This window comes from Physcomitrium patens, chromosome 18 (genome assembly GCF_059467195.1).
Source record: "Physcomitrium patens ecotype Gransden chromosome 18, ASM5946719v1, whole genome shotgun sequence".
In the NCBI taxonomy this organism is placed as follows: Eukaryota; Viridiplantae; Streptophyta; class Bryopsida; order Funariales; family Funariaceae; genus Physcomitrium; species Physcomitrium patens.
In genome coordinates this window covers 5,419,879-5,442,492 of record NC_143427.1, presented here as the reverse complement: position 1 = coordinate 5,442,492, position 22,614 = coordinate 5,419,879, and the positions used below count along the sequence as shown (strand labels likewise).

General features: G+C 33.6%; 1 protein-coding gene across 5 annotated transcripts; it reads left to right on the top strand.

Moving 5' to 3' along the window:
• The first annotated feature begins 18,363 nt into the window (after positions 1-18,363).
• LOC112295425 (uncharacterized) lies at positions 18,364-22,614 on the top strand. Of its 5 annotated transcripts, none has more exons than XM_024546996.3 (5): positions 18,364-18,629; positions 19,912-20,280; positions 20,720-21,418; positions 21,519-21,764; positions 21,896-22,614. In XM_024546996.3, the coding sequence occupies exons 2-5, from the start codon at positions 20,244-20,246 to the stop codon at positions 22,336-22,338; spliced, it is 1,425 nt and encodes a 474-aa protein (XP_024402764.1). In that variant the 5' UTR covers positions 18,364-18,629; positions 19,912-20,243; the 3' UTR covers positions 22,339-22,614. The 5 variants fall into 5 exon arrangements, with proteins under 5 accessions (XP_024402764.1, XP_024402768.1, XP_024402763.1 ...); XM_024547000.3 differs by having other exon boundaries at positions 18,379-18,827; positions 19,912-20,536; XM_024546995.3 differs by having other exon boundaries at positions 18,383-18,827.

Sequence of the window (22,614 nt, the reverse complement as noted above, 5' to 3'; positions counted from 1 at the left end):
TATTCTCGATATCTTAAACAAGAGGGTCTGAGGACATACTGGACTGGATTTGCTTGAAAAAAGTTGAATCAACAGTCAGTGTTGATTTCATTGCTCGGAGATGAAATTGCTTCGGTTTCAAGAGGACCGTTCTTTGTTGCTCAAAAGCTACATCTCTTTCTTTTGGTGCAAAATAAGAACGTCTAGATAGGGCATCAGACAAACCTTGTTGTTTTCTTGGCCGATAACTGATAATGAACTCGAATCTTGACAAAGACATACTCCAACGAGCTTGATGACGATTCAACACGCGTGCTGACATGAAATACTCGAGGTTCTTGTGATCTGTATACATAGTGACTGGACTAGAAGCGCCTTCTAGATAATGATGTCATTCTTGAAAGGAATCCACGATCGCAAGAAGTTCTTTATCGTGGATCTCATAATTGATCTCGGCTACTGAGAATTTTCTTCAATGAAAAGCTATCGGATGAAGTTTGTCATCTGTTCCCATTTGTGATAAAACTGCACCCAAGGCAAAATCTGATGCATCTGTTTCCATAAAAAATGCCTTGGAAAAGTCAACACGATATAAGACTGGTGCAGAGACAAATGATGTCTTCAAGGCTTCAAATGTTGCTTCCGCTTCTTGATTCCATTGGAATTTATCTTTACTAGTCAAGCGTGTAAGTGGAGCTGCAACTCGTGAGAAATCTTTGATGAAGATCCGATAGTAATTGGCAAATACCAAGAAACATTGGACATCTCTTACTGTCCTTGGAATCTTCCAATCCATGATTGTTTGGACTTTCTTAGAATCCATCATGAGACCATCATTTGAAATGATGTATCCTAAAAAGTCAACTTGAGTAGTGTGAAATACACACTTTTCCATCTTGGCGTACAATCCTGCATCTCTAAGTTTTTGTAATACTTGACAAACATGTATTTCATGTTCTTCGACATTCTTAGAATAGATCAGGATATCGTCTAGATAGCAGACGACAAAATTGTCTAAGAATTCACGAAATACATCATTCATGAGATGTTGAAAAGCAGTTGGTGCATTCGTGAGTCCAAAGGGCATGACATTATATTCGAAATGTCCATACTTGGTTCGAAATGCAGTCTTTCATTCATCTCCTTCTTTGATCCGTACTAGATTATATGCTCCTCTTAGATCTATTTTTGTATAGATCTTAGCTTGATTCAACTGGTCAAGGAGTCCTGATATCAAAGGTAATGGATACCTGTTCTTGATTGTGATCTTGTTGAGTCATCGATAATCAACACACATTCGTAAAGATCCATCTTTTTTCTTTACGAATAGAATTGGAGCTCCTGCTGGAGATTTTGAATGGCGTATGAAATTCTTCGCTAAATTCTCGTCAATATATGTCTTGAGTTCAACCATCTCATCTTGCGATAAACTGTAAATTGGTCCAAATGGTGGCTGAGTTCCTTCCTTGAGGTCGATTGAACAATCATATGGGCGATGCTCAGGAAGAATATCTGCATTCTTTTTCTCAAAAACGTCTTGATACTCCTGATATTGACTTGGAATGCCAATTGAAGTCTTTACGTTTTCAGAAATAGGTGCAGCATAAATAGCAAAAGTTGATCCTTCTTTTGTTGCGTGTATAAATGCTTTTGCACCTATCAGTACGGGTTTTACTATACTAGACTTATAATTTTTTACTTGCTTGGTAGAACTATTAATAACGCTCTGGGAAAAGTCAAGTTTACGTGAATTCCAATCTATTCGAGGGTTATATTTTTCTAGCTAGGACAAACCTAAAATAACTGGATTGGACGGGGATTTAATTATGTTAAAAGCTATGTAGCTATCATGACCGTCTATTGTTACTTTTATAGGATGAGTTTCATGAGTGACATCTCTAGAAGACAAGGGACGACCATCTATGACTTCTACATGTACTGGTTTAGGTTTCTGTACAAAGGGTATTTTACGACTTTTAACAAATTGTTCATCTAAAAAACATGCTGAGGCTCCCGAATCTAATAAAGCAGAGGCTTTGTAATTCTTAGGTCCTAAATATAAGTCTATTATAAAACAAGGAGAGGGTTTTGAGGAGAGGATAGGACCTTCATTAGGAATTGTACAAGGTTCCAGCTGCACGGTCCCTATTGTAGCTGGACGAATCCATTTTTTGACATGTTGTCTTCATTGACCGTCGTACCCCTCATTTTGTAGTTGCGTCGTTTCTTTGGACAATGTTGAACACTGTGCTTAGGTTCTCCGTAATATAAACATAATCCTTCTTGATGACGACGAATCTTTTCTTGCTCAGTTAGGGGTTTAAAACGTACCGCGTCAATTTGCATGTCTTCTACTTCTGAATGTACGTTTGGCAAAGATGTTGATTTTGCCATTGAGTAATAACGTTGAGGTTCCCGTGAATGATTCTCGGATCGAAATTCGAAAAGTCGATTATCACATTTTACCGCAAAATCGATTGCTTGACTCAAAGTTTGAGGATCAGGTAAGTTGAGCATCAATTTCTTTACTTCGTATTGCAATCCATAAAGAAATTGACTGATGAGTGCAGCATCATCCCACTTGATGTCAATTGCAAGTTGTCAAAATTGTGAAGCATACATTGTTACTAAGCGATTTTCTTGTCGCAGAATTCGGATCTTATTTGTTGCAACACGAGTTGCATCGTGTTCACCATACATAGATTGAAACTCTGCCAAAAAAGCTTCCAAATTGTCCAATATTGGATTTCGTTGTTCAAAAAAAGACGAAAACCACGATAATGCAGAACCAGAAAGTAGAGTGCCAATAAACCTGACTTGTGATCCTGGAGTTGGATAGCTTTGCGGTTGAAGTTCAATTGCCAATTGTACTTGATTGATGAACCCTCGAAACTTTGATCTCGTACCATCAAATTTCTCAGGTAAGGCAATTCTTGGTTCTCTAGTGCTTATAGGGTGTTGTACAATTGGAGAAGGAACGTGATTTGTTGTAGATGTTGAAGGAGCTCCGATCATCTCTATATCTCCACTTTCTGCTATTCTTGTTCTTTCCTGTGTTGGTGAATTGAGTTGATGCATCGCAAGCATTAACTCCCTCATTTGTTCTTGCATTTGTGCCATTGCACTCTTCATTTCAACAAGCTCTGCAATAATGACATTAAGAAGAAAAATTTGTTTGATATTGCTCAAGACAAAAGAAAAGAAAGACTTGATAACAAAGAAGATACTAAGAACAATATCAGTTTAGAAGTGGGTAATCCGCAAACTTCTAATACGCTTATGTCTTGTCAAGAGAAAGGGATAATCCACTCTTACTCAAGAAAAAATAAAGCTCTGATATTGTAAGTGTACTCTTGCCAATCTGTCAAGGACAAAGACTCGATGAGGGAAAATATACACCAAAAGGCTATCTCGATATAATAAGTCAAAATATAAACAACTAGGAATATTAAAAGGAAACAGGAATGGCTATTGCCACAAGACAAGAAACTAAAGACTCTTGAACCTGGACTAGAAGCAAGAAAGGAGTTGACAAGAGTGAAGAAGCCTTCACTCTTATCTCTATATATACTATCTAACTAGGGGCTACGTGGCGACGTTCTATATGACCTCCAATATGTGTTGACTTCGTAGGATACATGCCTTGACTTACAAGGCAAGTTTTTCTACGTGTGGGCCACATAGTTAGCTTGATCTTCAAGCTAACAACATGTGTGGCACATGGCCAACTTGTTGACCACGTTTCTAATCCAAAAAGTCAATTAAAGACACCTATGAAGTCAAAGCAGCGTCTAAGAAGTTTCTAGGAAGCTTCTATATTAAATATTATAGAATTAACTTATTTTTATCTACTTTTACTTACTTCTACCTATTTCTATATGTAATTATTAGCTTACATGATTATGGCCGTGACATATGGTTGGAGAAGTCCATAGGATCAATGGCGAGGAGTTTTGGATCTTGAATAAATATTATATAATTATACAAAGTCTTTGACTGCCTTCCACATTTGATGCTACTAAAAATCTTTTAATATCTGTTCTAAAGTCTTGTTGTATCCAAAATGTTTGGCTGCTAAAAAATCATGACAAGCTTGAAGGACACGTAATCGTGCCTCGCCTCGTAGAATATATAGACGATCTTCAAAATATAGTAGTTTATTCTTGAACTCAAACTTTGAAGTATCAAACGACTTAGAAGAAGTATTCTTAATATCATAAAAAAGAAGATCACAGAACATATTTGATTGAATTTACATCACAAAAGTTGAATCAATAGTCAATGTTGATTTTATTGCTCAAAGATGAAAATCCTCGTACTTCAAGAGAATCATTCTTTATTATTCAAAAGATGCATCTTCTTCTTTTGGTACAAAATAAGAATATTTAGAAATGGCGTCTGATAGACCTTATTATTTTTTGGATAGATAAGTCATTTTGAAATTAAATCTGTATAAAGACATGTTTTAATAGGCTTCACGATGATTCAAAACAAGTGTTGACATGAAGTACTTAAGGTTCTTATGATTTGTATACATGGTGACTAGACTTAAGAAGCCTTCTAAATAATGATGCCATTCTTGAAATGAATCTATGATTGCAAAGAGCTCTTAATCTTGGATCTCATAATTAATCTCGGCTGTTAAAATATTTTTTGGAATGATAAGCTATTGAATAGAGTTTGTCATTTTTTCCTATTCATGACAACACGATAAGCATAGCAAATTCTAACACATTTGTTTCTATAAAAAAATGCATTATAAAAGTCGACGCAATATAAGATTGCTTCAGAAGTAAATTCCTTCTTTAAAGCATCAAATGATGCTTTTACTTTTTTATTCTACTCAAGTTTGTTTTTAGAAGTCAAATGTGTAAGTGAAACTATGAATTGAAAAAAGTTCTTAATGAAGATTTGGTAGTAATTAGCAAAGCCCAAAAAATATTATACATCTCATACTGTTTTTGGAATCTTTGAATTTATGATAGTTTCGATCTTCTTGGGATCCATCATAAGGTCTTTATTGGAAATGATATATCTTAAAAAATTAACTTAAATAATATGGAATGTACACTTTTTCAACTTGACATATAATCTTATATCTCTAAGTTTCTGTAGCACATGACAAACATGAAGTTCATGTTCTTTTGTATTTTTAGAATAGATTAGAATGTTGTTTAAATAAAAAACAACATAATCATCTAAAAACTCATGAAAAATATCATTCATAAGATGCTAAAAAGTAGCCGATGCATTTGTGAATCCAAAATGCACGACATTATATTCAAAATATCCATACATAGTTCAAAAATTAGTCTTCCATTCATCTCTTTCTTTGATATGAACTAAATTATATGTTCTTCGTAGATCTATTTTGATATAGATCTTTGTTTGATTGAGTTAGTCAAGAAGTCCTAAAATCAAAGATAAAGGATACCTATTTTTTATGGTGATCTTATTGAGTCCTCAATAATCCACACACATCTGTAGATATCTGTCTTTTTTCTTCACAAATAAGATACGAGCCCTAGCCGAAGATTTAGAATGGTGTATAAAGTTCTTTGTCAAGTTCTCATCAATGTACTTCTTTAAAGCAACCAACTAATTTTACAATAAGCTATAGATTGGTCCAAATGATGATTGAGCTTTTTCTTGTAGATCAATTGAATAATCATAAGATTGATTCTTTGGAAGAATATCTACATTCTTCTATCAAAAATATCTATGAATTCTTGATGTTAGCTAGGAATATCACTTGATATTTTTTCACCATTAGAAATAAGCATAGCATATATAGCAAAAGATGATTCTTCTTTTGCAGCATGCATGAAAGCTCTCGCACCTACCAATAAAGGTTTGGATGTACTAGACTTATATACTTCTACTTTACTAATATTATCTTGAATTATACTATTATGAAAGTTAAGGTTACAAAAAATCCAATCTATTTGAAGGTTATATTTCTCTAGCCATAATAATCTTGAAATAACTGGATTGGAGGGAGTTCTTACTACAATAAATACAACTACGTTGTTCTGATTTATAATTGCTACATCTACAAAAAAAATCTAATCGATAATATTTCCAAAAGACAACAAACAACCATCTATAACTTCTACATGTATGGATTTAGTTTTCTTAATTAAAGATATATCTTATTTTTTGACAAAGTCTTCATCTATAAAACAAGTTGAGGTTCTTGAATCCAACAAAGCTAAGACTTTGTAATTTTATGGTCCTAAACAAACTTCTATTATAAAACAAGGTGAAATATTAGAAGAGAGAATAGGACCTTTGCTAGGTGTTGCACATGATTCCAACCGCACGGTTCCTATTATAGTTGAAGGATGTCATTTTCCAACACATTGTCTTCTTTGGTAATCATGCTTTTTATTTTTTAATTACATTGTTTCTTTAAAAAATATTGAGTAGTATGTTTAGCTTCTCTACAATATAAGCATAAGCCCTCTTGACATGGTCAACTCTTTTCCTGCTTTGTGAAGGATTTAAAAAGTACCATATTAATTTACATTGGTTCTAGCTTTGATAAATAAGTTTTTGAAAACGTAGGAGCTGCCATCATTATTTGATTTGTTCCTCCTCAGTAATATCTTTGTTCTTGATATCTTTCAAATAATTAATTGTCACATGCAATGGCTTGAGCAATAAATTGTTTCAAAGATTTTATCTTTGGCATTGTTAGTAACAAGTCTTTAATATTATTCTTCAATGTATATCAAAATTGATTGATAAAGACTTTGTCATTTTAGTCCACATTGCAAGTGAGGTTTTGAAATTCAGTAGCATATTTAATGACTGATCGAGATCCGTGCCATAAAGTTAAGATCTTGGTCTTTGCTATTCTTTTACAATCACTTTCTCCAAATGTGACCATAAATACTTCTAGGAATGAATTCAAATCAAAAAGAGTCAAGAACCTTTTTTCATTAAAGGTGCAAATTAAGACAGAGCACTTCTTGATAGAAGTGTACCTATGAATCCAACTTGAGTAAATCCATCAAAGAATTGGAAAGGATGCAACCTTAGATGGAACTTCACTTGTTACAAAAATCCTCAAAATTTTGATCTCAATCCATCAAACCTCTCAGCCATACTAATGATTATCTCCATCAGACTTGTAGAAGAAAAATTCTCTAGATTTGGTTGTGAAGTTGATCTACTTTCTTCTTTCAACTACATAACTTCTTGCCTCAGACTTTGAACTTATTCCATAAGCATAGGCATAGTACCTCTATGATTCACATTAAAAATACATGAGATTTCCACTTTTAAAGTGTTGATAAGCTCATAAAGATTTGCAATAGTTTCAAATCTATTTTCACTTCTGTTAAGAGTAGCATCCATAGTCTTTCTTTCCATAAACAATTCAAATACATTCAAAAATTTAAATTAGAGGAGGATAATCCGCAACCTTTAATAAAAAAAATTCACAAAGAAAGGTAATCCAATCTCTTTAAAGAAAAGATCAATGTTAGAAACAAGATTTTTTATTTAAGGTGAATAGTCCACAACCTTTAAAACATAACAATAGAAGTAGAGTAATCCACTCACTTCTAAAACAAGACAAAAATAATATATTAGCACTCATGTCAAATTGTGAAGGACATGAATCTCAAAAAAAAAAAAAAAACCCTCAATACACTCTTGTGTCATTGAAGAGAACTAAAAAGTCACTCAAAAGGTGATGTGATATTATACTAGAATCGCTATTGCTAAAAATAAGAAGACTAGAAAGTCTTGAAATAAGACTAAAGACTAGAAAAGCATTGACAAGAATGAAGGAGGCTTCACTCTTGCCTCTATATATACTCTTTAACTAGGAGCTACGTGGTAATATTCTATAGAACCTCTGACATGTCTTGACTTCGTTAGCCACATGTTTTAACTTGCAAGGTAAGTTATCTATATATATGCAACGTAGTTAGCTTGTTTGACAAGCTATCAACACATGGTTAACTTGTTAGTGAAGTTTCTAACCTACAAACACATTTAAAATCAAAATCATGTCTATCAAGCTTCTAAGAAGCTTTTTTAGAAGGCTTTATGAAATTAATCTATATTTACTTACTTCTATTCAATCATATAAGTAATTATTGAAATAATATATATATATATATATATATATATATATATATATATATATATATATATATCTATATCTGTCATACATCACTACGTAATTCTTACTTAGATAATATATATGGAGGTAAAAGTAAAGCCTTTTCTACTCTTATCAATGCTTTTTTAGTTCTTAGTCTTGTTTCAAGACTTTTTAATCTTCTTGTCTTTGGCAGTAGTTATTTTAGTTCAACTTATTATCATGTTTCAATAATTTTTAGTTTTTTTGAGTGATAAAAGAATGTATTAAGTTTTTTTTTTTAAATTCATTACTTTAAAAAGAATTCCAATCTTATTTGTAAAAAAAATGATTAATCATTGTAGATGTGTATTAATTATCAAAAATTGAATAAAATCACCATCAAGAATATACATCTTTTATCTTTGTTATTTAGACTTTTTGATTAGTTGAATCAAAATAAGATCTTTATAAAAATAGAACTATGGATAATATACAATCTAATATGCATCAAAGAAGGAGATGAGTAGAAGACTATATTTTGAACTATGTATCGATATTTTGAATATAATGTCATGACTTTTGGACTTACAAATGTAGCAATATCTTCTCAATATTTAATGAATGATGACTTTTAACAAATTTTTAACAATTTAATTATCTATTATATGGATGAAATCTTAATCTATTCTAAAAACATAAAAGAATATGAATTCCATGTTCATTGTATGTTATAAAAACTAAAAGATACATGGCTCTATTCCAAGATAAAAAAATATATATATATATATATATATATTTCTCACTATTTATAAAAACAAGCACACTAAATTTTATTTTTTAAGTGTATTATTATCACAAATAAAAACATATGATAAAATTTATTTAATAACACATCACAAAAAATTTAAATATTTTATGTCAATACATATTTTGAATTCTTGCAAAGCTTATTGGAGCATATTTTTGTCAAGACTTGAATTCAAATTCACTTATCAACTAGAAAAATAATAAGGTTTATTAGATGATCTTTCTAGACAATCTTATTTTATATCAAAAAAAAATGTGGCTTCTGATCAAGAATGGATAATTCTCTCAAAGCTAAGGCAATTGCATCTTTGAGCAATGAAATTAGTAGTATTTACTAATTTAACTTTTCTAAAGTAAATTCAATTAAATATGTCCTTTGATTCTTTTATTGATGATATTTAAGAAAATTTCTCAAAATTTTATGATACTTCTAAGTTTGAATTTAAAAACAATCTATTCTATTTTGAAGGTCACTTATATTTTTTAGAAAATAAAGCATAATTATGTAATTTTCAAACTTGTCATGTCTTTCTAATAGAATGACATGTTAGATACAACAAGATTTTGGAATTTATACCTAGATATTTTTAGTGGCATCAAATTTAAAATATTATCAAATATTTTATATAATTATGTGAAATTTTTTTAAGATTAAGAACTCCTCATTATCAACCTTACAGACTTCTTGAACCATTACATATTTTAGAACAACTATGGTTTTTTATTTCAATGGATTTTATGATAGATTTTTTAGTTTCAAGTTTTTATGGCTCTATATTATGAAAGTAGATTGTTATACCAAGATGGCATATTTTATACTATATATAAAATCTATCACTTATAGAAAAATAGCTCAGTTTTTTCTTAACAACATCTATTGCTATAATAGATTATCTAAAGATATCGTACTGAATAAAAGGATTTAATTAGTATAAGATTTTAAAGAATTCTTTTTAAGATTCTAAAAGTGGACATAAAACTATCTTTGACTTTTTGTCTTCAAACTTATAGATAAATAAAATGAAAATTTTAAATTTAATTTATAAATAATGGAAACTTATAGATAATAAAATAGTATTTGAGGTATACCATCAATTATTGATAAGATAATTGAACAATTCTTTTACCATATGTAGAATTTTTTTATAATAATATACTATATTTTTCTATTTAATATATTTGTTTTTAATTAATTATGATCAACATCCATAATTTTTATGCTTTTGACTTTTTAAATAATAAAATATTTGGCAAATTTTTTATTTGAGCTACATAAAAAAATAAAGACACATCTAAAAGAAGTTTAAGAATGACAAAAGATCAATGCAGATACTTATCCTAAGAAACAATCTTAATTCTACATTAGTAATATGCTATAATAATTTCATCATAATAATAAGATTATTTGTCCTTGTAACAAATTGGATTACTATAGATTTATACTATTTCTTATATGTGAACAAATCAATCTAATATCTTATTTGTTACATCTACTAGAATCTCTAAAGATCCATCTTATATTTTACATAATTCTTCTTAAGCGATGTAAGACAAAGTATATTCTAGAAAGAAGACAAATGCCATCACCTTCTATAAAAATGGATAAAAATTAAGAGTTTGAGATGGAAAAAGTCTTAGATTCAAGGTGGAGCTAAAATAGGTTAGAATATCTTATTTATTAGCATAAATATGATATTAATAAAAGTACATAAGAGTCAACTAAAAATTTTATAAATATAATAGAAAAGATTAAATCTTTTCATCAACAACATCCATTAAAATCAAAAAAAAAAAAAAAAATCAAGAAATTTACTACTATAAAATAAATGATGTTCAATAGAGATTACATCTTATCTTCTATCTTCCCTTATGAGTTCTTTATATTTTATAACACTAATGAGATAAAGAATCTATAATTGACAAATTTAATTTAAGAGCCAACATTTACAAACTTATTAGATAAGACATTGCAATTGTAACTACCTTTAAGACAACGTAATTGAAACAAAGGTCTTAAAGAATGATATTTCCTTCCTTATATAAATAGTGAGATACAACACATTTGATATCACGACCTTGGAAGAGATTCTTGATGTTTGGTGATTTTATTGGAAGTAGAAATGACTCCTAACATTATAACAAATATTTTTTTTGAAAAAAGTTATGAAGGCCTCAACAATGATCAAATAATAGGATGGTCTTCTTCTCCTAGAATAGGACATTATTCATGATAAGAAGACCTATTAACTACTTTTAAAGGAAACAACAATCAAAATATGCCACAAATACAATTGATTGTATTTTGAACTTCATCAATTTGTAATTATTACTCTTTATGGAAGTTATCTTTATAAGAAGGGATAATATTACACATATATATATATATGTTTTCTTTAATGATTACATAGGTAATATAAATAAATATAAGTTAATAAAAATAAATTAATTTCATAATATCTTCTAAAAAAGTTTCATAGATGCGGTTTCTTTTTTATATGTGTTTGTATAAAATAGATAGATTACCATTGTAGAAATGACAAGAAACATGCTTTATACTCAAAACCTTAGTTATGAGTTTTAGGCGGAAGTTGTGGTAAATGCAGTGTATACAAGAAATAGGTGTCCAACAAGTGCTCTTGCATCAATGACACTACAAGAATCTTGGAGTGAGAAACAACCTTGCATTTTTCATTTGAGGACCTTTAATTGCATTGCATATGTAAAAACATCAAATTGTATGAGATCCAAACTTGATGCAAAAAGTACAAAAAGAGTATTTCTTGGTTATTGTAAAGGTACTAAGGCATATAGACTAATGTGCTTGGAAACCAAAAAGATCATCAAAAGTCATAATGTTGATTTTTTGGAGTACAAGAGTATTTATGAATACTTAGAGACATATCCAACATGGAGTAATGGTATATTTGTGAAAACATAATTGAATTCAATAAAGAAACAAGAAGATGAAGATAATAAAGATGATGAAGATGAAAAGCCAAAGAAGGTTGAAAAGATGAAGGCTCTTACAATTGCTAGGAACAGGAATGAAGGAAATGAAGATATTGAAGATTATGATGATGATGATGATGAGAAGTACCAACCATTGAGTGAGAAACAACAAGGTTTAAGAGAGAAGAAGGTTGGAAAAGAACATAGGTTGCAATAAGGTGAATCTTCTTTTATAAATGAATAGAGATATTCTTTGAAATAAAAAAAGAAACATGGTAAATGGTGAAAGGATTACATCTTTCTTCAAATAAGTGAAGAACATGCAAATGTTGATCTTAATGATATATGAGAATTATATGATATATGATATATGAGAATTATATGATATATCATTATATATCAATGATCTTAAATGATATATGAGAATTGATATATAATGATATATGAGAATTGATACATCTTCCAACAAATCAATGTAGTGTTGATTGTAAGTGGATGTTTAGGACTAAAAGAGATACAATGGATGTGGTGGTAAGGTACAAGGCAAGATTAATTGCTAAAAGATATTCACAAGTTGTTGGTCATTGTACAATAGAGGCATGTTGGATAAGGCAACTCTTAAAAGACATTGGACTAGTGCAATAAGAAGCAACTCTAATTATGTGTAACAATCAAAGATGTCTTGTATTTGCCAAAAATCCAAAATATCATTTAAGGACCAAGGATATTGATGTTCAACATCATTTTATATGAGAGAAGATTGAAGATGGAATAATAGGTATGAAATATTGTGCTACAAATGACATGCTTGCTGATGTATTTAGAAAGATATTAGTGAAGGATAGACATCACAAGTTGATACAAAGATTAAGATTGAAAGTCTTTTAAAAATTAGCAAAGTGTGAGTATTAAAGATCAACAAGTACTAGCTTAGTTACAACTACATAGATATTAAGCATAGTATGTTACTAATAGTGAAAAGGTAGCTAAGAATTAAAGAAAGTTATTATGGTGGCAGCTAGGATTTGTAGGTGATGGCTAGGTTTAAAAAAAACTTAGGATTTAGTTGGATGAAGTAGAAATAGATACAATATCAAAAGGATGGAAGTTGCCTCGTTGGTTAGTAACCACTACCTATAAGTAAAAGATATTAGAAATAAAAGTCATCTTATTCCACACTTCTCTTTGTGTGCAAACCTTGCTAATGCTAAGTATTTGTAGCTTTTAGACTTCTTTTCTTCAATATATATGTAGTTATTTTTTAATATCTTTGGAAATAGAAGTGAAATTCAATAGCTTCTATATTTGTATTTTAAAAAGACTAAATAAGATTGGTGGTTTTTTATTTGAAGATGGTGTTGGCTAATTTAAACTAATGAATATATAGTGTTTAATATATATATATATATATATATATATATATATATATGTATATTTCAATCAAATGTCAATCGTGCTTATTAAATAAAAAATGAAAGATGGAAGGGTCAAGAGTCAGAATATGTTCTTTTTATAGTGCCAAAATATCTAAAGTTACAACGATAGTTTATTCTATGGTTTATATTTCATCTAAGTCTGTTACTTATGAGCATATGATTATTGTATGGATACCTATTATTATCAATGCCATTACTAGACAAGATGGGTCTTTTAGTTTTTTAGGGATTTTATTGTTATATGGTCTAATATAAGACCAATAGTGATAATATGTAGTCTCATATTCCAACTTTAAGTATAGATTATATTTATGAAAAATGCCTTTGTATTTCAATTGGATTTCAAATTCTTCATTTATAAAAGAAATAAATAGAATAATAGACAATAAGATTTTCTTAATATTATCAAATAGAATATACAATATAAAGATAGTAGATTTTTTTCAAATAATCTTCTTTTATTCTTGTCTACACTATTTTCTTGATTTATATACATACCAAGAATAAGGCTCTATAGAAGATATCATTCACCTTCAAGAATTTAATCTATAATGAAATTTTGATTCTTTAGATTTTATATATCAAATTATCGATGCCATTGTTGTAAATACAAAAAGTATATGTTGAAATTGAACAAACTTTAATTAAGGGATTCTTTTGTTCCAATTCTATTACAAAAAATAAGTACAAAGTAGTTGTATTGAAGCATTTGGATTTGAGATACGACCATTAAGGATTTAATGAATTTAACATTGATCTAATATTACAGTTCTACGTTTGAAAGATGTTTTATTGGAACAAAATTCATTAGAATTAAACTGGATAGAGTTTAGGCAACTTTGTCAATAAGAGCCAAAGTATCTATTGAGAGTGTAAGTTGCAATTTAGGTCCGAAAAGAAAGTGTGTGGCCTTAACAACCTTCAACGCTTTTCACCAAGGATTGGATTGAGCAAATGCAATGGTATCATCCACAATGTAGATACCTCCAATGCATATACTAGTACTACACTATTATCAAGGATTGATCAAGATCTATACTCAAAAGCAATAAACAAAGCATATAATTTTCAAACTAGAGTATCCAAATTTTAGGGTTATGTGATACTTCTTTGGATTGCTTGAAATTGCTCATTCTTGTCTTCCTTGAAGCACAATTGCCGTCCAAAGTCCGTTCCAAGAGTTACAATCACCATTTTGCATAGTTAAGACCTCCAGCCTCCACTCTTTCAAATTGGACAGGTCATGGAATTAGGCGCTCACAGTGGTGGGGCCCATATCCGTCGAAGAAAGCTGCTGCCTCCCACTCCACAGATGGCAATCTGTCCGCCACCGCATGTGAGGGGCCTGCAAAGGACACGCGCTATCTCGGGTTCGAAACTCTCCAGCGCACGATCGAAGCCCACGTACGAATGGGTACAACCATTGACACACACGTGGAAAAATAGTCCACTGTAACGTGTCCTGAAGGCCACCAAAAACGAGGAGGAGGAAGGAGTAATTGTCCAGGTGGCCAGCAAATGGTCCTAGTTGGACAACACCCTGGCACCCGATCTCCGGGGGGTCTCATCATATCTGTCTTGCGTTTCGCCGAGGTTTCCTCGGATGCGGGGTCAACGGCTGTGTATGATCGCTGCGTAACTTCGAAAGCACCCATTCTGGGTGAGAACCCTAATTCAGTTTCAGTTTTGAGAACTAGGGGTTTTTGCTTTTTCCAGAACTTGCGAATATGCTGGATGCTTCGGAAAGTCATTGGCTTCATCATAGGAATATGATTTTTAATTTTTAGATCAAATAAAACTAAATACGTACAGCTATACCCTATTTTCGATGGGTTTAATTTTGGTGTTTATGTAGTCATTTTTATTTATTTACTTATGTATTTTTTGTTTTCTTTTTTCTTTTTACCATGAAGATTTGCATTGCAAGTAACAGATATATCAGTTGGAGTTGCATAATTCTACATGTAGCTCATTGGATGAATGATTTTTTTTTTTTTTTTTTTTTTTTTTTTGCATGGTTCAAATCCTTAACACACACACACACACACACATATATATATATATATATATATATATTTAAAGGTTAGAAGAATAATAAAAATAAATATATTATTATTATTGTTATTATTATATAGGGTATTGCTAATTCTACTTCAATTTTTGCTACTACCATCACAACTCTCCATCTAACACATGTCACCTATATTCAATACCTTTCGAACCATTTGATTGAATATAATTTTTTATTTTATTAATGAATTAATAAAATAATTAATTATTTATTTAATTAATTAATAAAATGTGAAGTGGATAGTTGGTTGTGGATAGTTGGAATAGCAAAAACTATGGTGACATTAGTAGTACTCTATATTCAATGATTGTGCAAAGTTTATCTTCTAGGGGTCTTTTCACATATTGTTACAATCCACAAACATTGTACTCTTTTTCATTATAATCAAATGACTAATTTGATATTCGTTTTAACAAGAAAAAACATTCAAATAGTCAATGATGTTGTTTAAAGCAAAAAATGAACATAAACACAACTAATATTAATAAAACAGGCTTCTGAATTAAAACCCTGAGAACATGTTAAATAAATACTAATCATTGTTTGTACATAGGATTTCATTTACACCAAAGTTATTATTTAAAATGAATCATAGTTTTATAATATACTTACATTTACAAAAATTGTTTGAATTTTTGTTCATCAATTTGGAAGTAGATGTGTGAGATATTTGAACAAAATAATTTTTAGGCATGAATTAAAACAATTTTGTGAAATGGCAATTTAATGGAATTGTATTAATTGACATGTATTAGTGTATTGTACATTCTATTTTCCTGTGGTGTGTTGTTAAAAGTCAATCCCAATACAATTAAATTCACTTGTTTTAGGGTAAGAATCAAACAAGTTAAACTTTTTTATATGTATATTCAAGAAAAATGGTATTTGGAAACTAATGATTATTTTATTTACTTGTCTCAGTCTTGGCATTGTCTTGCATCAATTAAATACATTATATTCTATTACTATTTCTTCTTTTATTTAAATTTAGTCCTGTATTGACAGATTTTCATAGATGCATTAAGTTTTATCCTGCTGGCTTTTTTTAAGGTATGACATTTCTTAACAGCAGACCATAATTTGATTCCTTGTACAACTAATTGTATTAGTTTTTACCCTCCATTTCTATGCACTAAATTATTCCTTGAATTTTGAATGTGCATCACCCAGTGTAAAGTATACATTCCAACCTCCTTGAAATGTTGAAACTTCATGATTATTTTCACACATGAAGTTTATTATGTCAAAAGACAAAGCACTTACGTGTAATCTCTCAGGAAAGATTGCAATAGACTTTTTCTATCACCATGTTTTGAACATGACTTGGGAATGAAAGTGCTTGGTTGTGAAATCAAGGTCATTTCATAGAAGAAAAAAGAAAAGAAAAATAGTGTATTTGCATTTAAAAAACACAAAGAAAGGAAGAAAGGAGATGTTAATTGTAACTTGTGGTAGCTAGATGCCTTTCAAATTGGCACTTTTGGACATGAAGTTGCAAACTCACAAATGCCTCATGAAGATTAAAACTTGCAATTATTGTAAAAGCAACATGATTGGGTGTTAAAACCATTATTGTGTGTAGATTCAAAGCATACAAAATTCTTGAAGTAGTCATCATTGAACTACAACATATTTATGAATTCAAATTCATAATTATGAGTGTTTTGTGGTTATCTCATCAACAATATAAAATTTGCAAATTATGAAAGTATAAATGATGCATGCCTAAATTTGGAAGAATGTTCAATTATTTTGAGATGGGTGACAGAGATAATTGGCTTCCATGTGTGTTCAATGAGTTTGTGACATGATGTTCATGGGTTGGTTAAAGTCCTCCTGATATTAGTACCACCACCTTAATATAGAGCCCTACTTTAACAAAGTAGAGGCTCAAGTTCAATGTGGGCCCACAAAGACTTGTGTATTGAAGGCTTGGTATAGGTTGCTTAATATTATTATCCTTAGATATCTCATGGCTCACATCTGTCAAGGACTATAAGTGTCATTTTCTGAAGGATACTATTCAGGTCAATCGTTTTGTAAAGGAAAAGAACACATCTAAAGTATGTGTCTTTCCATGAAAAACTTCAATTTTGGAAAATATCTCCCTACACAACCTGCTTAAACGTCCTAACTTCAACTGGGTTTTGATACAACCTTTCAAGGCAGAATAGAACGTTCCAAGACAAGGTATTTTAAGAAACAGATGCTGAGTCTAGGGTTTCTATCATGCAGCTAAATAAGCTTGGTTACACAAAATTTGAGAATGAAAACCGTTCAGCCCACAAATTTTGGTGATGTATAACCAGCTCAATGGTCTCATGAAAAGCCATTTGGGCCTTTTTAGTGGTTGAAATGGAGATTAAGTAGCACATTGCTGTGGTTTTATCCAGAGCTGTTTTTTGAAGAGGGAGGCCACGCCAAGGCTTTAATTTTTATTTATTTTTAAGTTAATTTTTTCTTTTTCCTCTCATATCAGGCATTTTCTGGTGTAAAGGGCAGCTTGTGGAAGCCTCTCAAAGTTAGCCAGTCCCTCAAGTCGTGTGGGAGGATGTAGGTGGGTGCACAGGTGGCATCATACTATTCTTTAAAACGAGAAAAAAGAGGAAAAAAAAAGAAAGGAAAGCAAAAAGCAATAAAAAGTAAACCAAAAAGAGCAAGTGAAAACGGGAAAAAGGAGGAGAATAAAGCCATAGAGAAAGAAAAATAGAAATCGCGAGTAAAGATTAAGTTTAAAATTCCAATGAGTTAGTGACAAGTAAGCAAGAGGGAATAAGACATCCCGAATTCCGACTATCCCAAACCATCAGATTGATAGAAAAAAGAAAAGAAAAAGGAACCTACCCCCCCCCCCCCACGCCTTCATTCCCTAGCAACTGAAACGACCTATAACCGTGTGAGCCTGATTCCGTGAAGCACGGTGAGAGGGGGGTGATGTGGCGTCACTCTTACCCATGTGGGAATTGGGGGGTGCCACCTCAGCAGGGCAGGGAGTGAAAGATCTCGAAGCATCGATGAGACGCAAGGCAGCGAGCGAGGGCCGTGACAGTCTCCGACACTATTCTCGGAGAAGGGAAAATAGATTACGGTGCTGCGACGATTTTGCAAAACGAGGGAGGAGGAAGAGGAGGGAGAGGAAGAAGGGATTGGAAGAAGCCTCCGACTTTGAAATCACAGTTTGTCACTATCTGGGTGCCAGTCTGCATCATCGTGCTCCGGAGTTTTCCTCTTGCGTGTCTCTCAGAGGAAGCAGACGCCGTTGCGGCAGTAGGAGAGGAAGTTTTCCAAGGTCGGTTGGATTTGGTTGCATGCAGAGGAGACGAATCAGATGTTGCGACGTTTGATGCACTGCAATTGGGCTGACGAGTGAGCACACAAGGAGGGCTAATTGAGAGAGCTAGGGAGGAAGTCGAAAACAGTGTGTGAGAGAGTGAGAGGATCAGATGAGCTGAGAGTTACTGGGGCATCTTCCATCAAATCATGCAACGTAAGCGTTGGACGTGGTCGCAGTAGAAAGTACTGTTTGTGTCTGATTTTTTTTTTTAAAGTTAGTGTGCACCAACGTGCACTTTGGAGCACTGATTGGGAGAGCGGTTCTTTTCTCATTGCGGGGTCGTCTGTGGACTTGGCGCTGGAAGGATTCGCGAGTAGATGGAGTTGCGTTTGCGTACAACAGCCTTTGTGGGGTTCAAGGGTTTTGTTTTTTGGATGGAGGCGATTGCTTTTTCCTCGATCATCTGCAGTTTGTTGAATCTCTTTCGGGTTCGTCACTGTAAAGCTGAAGCAGTGGACAGATGCAGTGGGTTTTCAGTTACGTTGATTAGGGTAGCTGACAAACACAAATCCAGTTCCCGAAGATTTTTGAGTTCCTTGTGAGTGTATAATGGTGGTTGTGGTGCCGTAGAGTTTCTTCCATGGCTCCGAAAATTAGAGAGTGCCCCAAAGTGAGGGATCCCGAGAATATACTCAATAAGATTCTTCTGCAGATTGTTTGCAAGAATCTCATCCCGAATTGAAGCTCAGACTTGGCTTTAGAATTGGATCATTCTTTGGAACATTGATGCCACTCTCAGGCGAATTGCATTGTTAGAGCCAGAAAACCCCCCCTCCCCTCCCCTCCCCACCCACGCACGCACGCACGCACACACATACACATGACGCAGTTAACTGTACAGTTATAGAGCTGTGGTTAGTTTGCTCACAATTTCTGGTTGTCGTTTATACTCCAGAGCGCCGTTAAAAATGTAATGTGTGATTGCGCTATTGCGGAGATTTTCGCGACAATAAGATGGACAACCTCAAATCAATACGAGATAGATGATAGTAGGATTGGAATTAGAAGGGGTCCTGTTGACCTTTCACAGCTGGAAGACGATTTGATGTTCCTTTTCGCTTGTTTTGAGTCCGCCTATACTTAGATATCTTTTTGATTAGCTTCAAAAGTACACACTTACGTAACCTGTCTCGTCCTGTGTTACTGTCTTCGCATTCTCCCAATAGACCTGTATAATGTTGTCTGCAGTTGGTTGACCAGTAACCTTACTATTGGGCTTGCATTTTTGGGTGTGCAGGAAGGGGAGGATCATGCACGTTGAGTTTTGGTCAAGATATTTGGAAGGATCGTGTAGTTCAACCTGCTAGAAAGAGGAATATGGCTTGAGAAGATGGGGTTTCTAACCACTGATTTCATCGTTGCAAAAACCTAAATCAGTGAGGTACTACTTGTTCCTTACAAATCAGTTACATTCATGCATTCAGTGATACGAAGGGGATTTTTGGAAGGATCTTGGAGGAGCCTTTTCAGAAACCTGATATCAGGCTACCTAAGTACTCTGGAGAAAGATTCCGAGTTACGGCTCCACTGTCTTCATAGCTGTCTGCAACGAAACTGAAAGTTAAAGTCATGCGAAGCTATTCATCTGAAATTGGACCTATTTCAGGCAGGGATCCTTATGCCAATTAGTGGTCATATATATGGAAAATAAAACTAATCATTTTACTTCAAATCATTTGATCAGAGGCCAATTGCTGTGTATTATAGAAGACTCATGCTCATGTCTCGTGTCTAGTCACACAGACAACCTTTGCGACTGCTACATGTTCGTAGTTAGTGGTTGAATTAATACAAGGTTGATCTATTCTCTTCTATAGTGGGAGTTTTTGCATTAAGCATATTGCAGATTATATTCTTTGCAGGTATCATACTTATTATTCACTGGTTGCCATCTTTTTAGCTACTGTTGTCTGTGTTGTGAATCTACTGCCTGGTTCAATGGGACGAGGATGGTATGTTGATTCTCGGTGGGCTAGAAATCAATTAATTGAAAATGGTTTTGTGTTTAGGGTTTTAACTGTAGTGTTGTTGCTCGCATATGTTAGGGATGGGGAGTTTGGACGAAGAAATTTCAGCCATGTTACAGAGCAGTCATGCCAGCTTCTCTGATGCATCCCTTGCTGGAGTAATGGCTACTGAAACCTCCACTAATCCGGACATATTTGTCTCCCTCACTAGCCATATCTCGCCTTATCCCGGAACTTTACCAACAAACTTCCACCATGGTGGCCTTGCTAGGACCTCAAGTATGTCCAGTGCAGGTTTGGTAAACAACTCCCGGCTACCCAACCTCAGACCAAGCCAACCTCATCAGGGCTGGCCGGTTCCAATGGACGGAGACGAAAAATGGATTCTCGACGCAAAGGGCGAAGTCTTGGACATGCACGCAAATTCCTCTTTTGGTGCAGTTTGCGACGGCTTCATGCCGATCATGAGCCAGGCCCCTGCCCCTGCCCCTGGACCCCCTGGGGGTGGGCTCCATCGTTATCACTCTGCACCGAGCGCTTTCATGCAAGCTCTGGCGGATGACGCATTCTCTCAGATTCCATCTTCCCTAGGAAATTCCACCTTTGATCCCTTGTTCACTGAGGGTGGGCTGACGTCCATTTCTGAGCAGATGGACGTGGAAAGAACGGATAGTGGCAGTAGTATGAACGGATTTGAGCAGTTCCTATCGCCTGACAGCGATTTTAGTCGAAGAGCTGCAATGTCTGCTCTTGGTGCCGTCAAGACTCAGAATGCTGGTGCGTTGAGATTTCTCTTCATGTATTTCTTTTTGTTCAAGATGTCATAAACTTTATGCATAGGTTTTCTTATGGGGTCGATTCATGGGGGTGTTTACAGACACATTTACAAGTCTCTTCCCACCTGCGAAAAGCACTGAGTTAGTACGCCAGAAGAGTGTGCCAGTTGCAGAGAAGAGAAAACCAAAGCCAGATATAACTAAAATTTTAGAGGAGCATCAGTCGGAGGATAGCATCTCAGGGACGTCGGAGGATAACAGTCTTCTTAGTGGACTCAAAGCGGCTATGTATTCACAGGACGATTTGTTGAACAACGATACTGTGACTTCTATGCCAACAAGCCCAGGTATTGAACCAATTTATGAGATTTTTGGCTGTTGATATCTTCAATTCTTTCTTTCAATGTGGTGCGTTCAGGTTTGGATTTCACAGGAGTTTGATTCACTAATGGTCTGGAATATGATGTTTGCTCATCAGGCACTCCAGGGGGAAAGAGGCAACGAGGGTTTGTGGGAGAAAACGAGATATCGAGTGGCTCGGAGTTGAACTCCAAATCATACCGGCTGAACAATAACCAGTCCACTGGTCTTATCCGCCACATGAGCTTGCCAACATCTGGAGATGTGCCAAACATGAGCCTTAACACTGATGACCATTACGTCCAGATGCGAGCTCGGGCCAAGCGTGGATGTGCCACCCACCCCAGGAGCATAGCGGAGCGCGTGAGGCGGACTCGCATCAGTGAGCGAATGAAGAAATTGCAGGACCTGGTGCCCAATATGGAAAAGACGACCAACACGGCTGATATGCTGGACGAAACTGTGGAGTATGTGAAGTCGCTGCAAGTGAAAGTTTCCGAGCTCCAAGAGACGATTGCGAAGCTCAAAGCTGCTAGCGCCACTCAAATCACGAGCTCATGAGTGGGACGACTGATTTCTGCGTATTTCTCGGCGTTTTGTAACATATCATGAATTCGACGTTACCATTGAAATCTGACTCACATTCCAGGTTTGCGAAACTTGTACAGTCGATCGGTATTAAGTTTGGAGTTCGTTGGTGCCGTCCCCTCCGGTTGTAAATGCACGGATTGTTGGGTTGTAAAAGCAAAGCTTTTTCCCATCCAGTCCGACTTTATTTTTCCTGACCTTTCTCAATGTGCTTATTTTCTTTCTTTTATTATTTAGCTTGATTTTCAA